At 51.3% G+C, this 2,500-nt stretch overlaps 1 protein-coding gene across 3 annotated transcripts in view; it reads left to right on the top strand.

Annotated features, from left to right (window-relative positions):
- The window catches only part of LOC124025541 (sodium-dependent phosphate transport protein 2B-like), a 45,544-nt gene that overhangs the window by 16,032 nt on the left and 27,012 nt on the right, over positions 1-2,500 (top strand). For all 3 annotated transcript variants that reach the window (XM_046338926.1, XM_046338924.1, XM_046338925.1), the window contains one exon: positions 1,611-1,748. In XM_046338926.1, the coding sequence (XP_046194882.1) occupies positions 1,643-1,748 (106 nt within the window). In that variant the 5' untranslated portion in view covers positions 1,611-1,642. The remainder of the gene's footprint in view (positions 1-1,610; positions 1,749-2,500) is intronic.

Raw genomic sequence — 2,500 nt, 5'->3', positions numbered from 1 at the left:
GAGGGAGAGAGAGAGAGATGAGAGTTGCTCATGTCTATCAGAGGAAAGAGAGACAGAGAGACAGACGAGACGGAGGGAGAGAGAGAGAGATGAGAGTTGCTCATGTCTATCAGAGGAAAAAGAGAGAGAGAGACGGAGAGAGAGAGAGGGAGAGAGAGAGAGATGAGAGTTGCTCATGTCTATCAGAGACAGAGAGAGAGAGAGAGAGAGACGGAGGGAGAGAGAGAGAGATGAGAGTTGCTCATGTCTATCAGAGGAAAGAGAGAGAGACGGAGGGAGAGAGAGAGAGAGAGTTGCTCAGTCTATCAGAGGAAGAGAGAGAGGAGAGGAGAGAGAGAGAGAGTTGCTCAGATCAGAGGAAAGAGAGAGAGAGAGGAGAGAGAGAGAGAGAGAGATGAGAGTTGCTCATGTCTATCAGAGGAAAGAGAGAGAGAGACGGAGGGAGAGAGAGAGAGAGAGAGAGATGAGAGTTGCTCATGTCTATCAGAGGAAAGAGAGAGAGAGAGGGAGAGAGAGAGAGAGAGAGAGAGATGAGAGTTGCTCATGTCTATCAGAGGAAAGAGAGAGAGACGGAGGGAGAGAGAGAGAGAGAGATGAGAGTTGCTCATGTCTATCAGAGGAAAAGAGAGAGAGACGGAGGGAGAGAGAGAGAGAGAGATGAGAGTTGCTCATGTCTATCAGAGGAGAGAGAGAGAGAGAGGAGAGAGAGAGAGAGAAAGAGAGAGAGAGAGATGAGAGAGAGGAAAAGAGAGAGAGAGACGGAGGGAGAGAGAGAGAGATAGAAAGAGAGAGAGAGATGAGAGATCAGAGGAAAGAGAGAGAGACAGAGAGACAGAGAGACAGAGAGAGAGAGAGAAGAGAGAGAGAGAGACGGAGGGAGAGAGAGAGGGAGAGGGAGAGAGTGAGAGATGAGAGAGAGACAGAGAGACAGAGAGACAGAGAGACAGAAGAGAGACGGGGGAGAGAGAGAGGGAGAGGGAGAGAGTGAGAGATGAGAGAGAGACAGAGAGAGACAGAAAGATACATTAAGAGAGAGAGAGAGAGAGAGAGAGAGAGAGAGAGAGAGAGAGAGAGAGAGAGAGAGAGAGAGAGAGAGAGAGAGAGAGAGAGAGAGAGAGAGAGAGAGAGATTACAGAAGTGAATCTCATTCTGGTTCGGTGAGAGATACAGGCAGGCTTCTCTCTCACACAAACAGCAACTGCCACCAGTTGGTCTCTCTATAGCCTACAATGTTGCGCAAATCATAAACCCGCAAATCATAAACCTGCAAATCATAAACCCGCAAAACATAAACCCGCAAATCATAAACCTGCAAATCATAAACCCGCAAATCAAAAACCCGCAAATCATAAATTTTAAAGGGGACAGTAGAATTACAGATGAGGTAACTGAAATGATCTCGGATCGCTTTCATTCCAATGTTTACATTTCAAACAATAAAAAGTATGTTTCATGCCAGTAGAGGTGGCGGATCCTGGTAAAATGTTCCAGAATGAAACCAAACTGAGAGGTGTTGAATGATGTAAACATCTCTGAGAGGACAACACTGATGTAAACATATCTGAGAGGACACAATCAGAAAGATGTGTGTGTTTGCTTTTCTCTCTCAGAGAACTCAGAGACAGAAGAAAAGGCTTTTTCCATGGCGCCGGCCCATTCCACTGTGGCCCTGGTAGAGACGGGGTGTGAGGGGGAAGACGACCCGTGGAATTTACCAGAACTACAGGACGGAGCGGCAGCATGGTCAGGTAAGGAGGAGGGGGAGGAGGGTGAGGAGGGTGAGGGTGAGGAGGAGGAGGAGGAGGAGGAGGAGGAGGAGTTCCTACCAGAACTACAGGACCGAGTGGCAGCATGGTCAGGTAAGGAGGAGGAGGAGGAGGAGGAGGAGGAGGAGGAGGAGGAGGAGGAGGAGGAGGAGGAGGAGGAGGAGGAGGAGGAGGAGGAGGAGGAGGAGGAGGAGGAGGAGGAGTTCCTACCAGAACTACAGGACAGGGCGGCAGCATGGTCAGGTAAGGAGGAAGAGGAGGAGGAGGGGGAGGAGGGTGAGGAGGAGGAGGAGTTCCTACCAGAACTACAGGACAGGGCGGCAGCATGGTCAGGTAGGAGGAGGAGGAGGAGGAGGAGGAGGAGGAGGAGGAGGAGGAGGAGGAGGAGGAGGAGGAGGAGGAGGAGGAGGAGGAGTTCCTACCAGAACTACAGGACGGGTCGGCAGCATGGTCAGGTAAGGAGGAAGAGGAGGAGGAGGAGGAGTTCCTACCAGAACTACAGGATGGGGAGGTAGAATGGTCAGGTGAGGAGGAGGAGGAGGAGGAGGAGGAGGAGGAGGAGGAGGAGGCGAAGGAGGAGGAGGAGAAGGAGAAGGAGGAGTTCCTACCAGAACTACAAGATGGGGAGGTAGCATGATCAGGTAAGGAGAAGGAGGAGGAGTTCCTACCAGAACTACAGGACGGGGCGGCAGCATGGTCAGGTAAGGAGGAAGAGGAGGAGGAGGAGGAGGTCC

The sequence above is a fragment of the Oncorhynchus gorbuscha genome, unplaced genomic scaffold (assembly GCF_021184085.1).
Source record: "Oncorhynchus gorbuscha isolate QuinsamMale2020 ecotype Even-year unplaced genomic scaffold, OgorEven_v1.0 Un_scaffold_2278, whole genome shotgun sequence".
Taxonomy (NCBI): Eukaryota; Metazoa; Chordata; class Actinopteri; order Salmoniformes; family Salmonidae; genus Oncorhynchus; species Oncorhynchus gorbuscha.
Note: the sequence above shows the minus strand (reverse complement) of the source record. Positions and strands in the feature narration are given on the sequence as shown.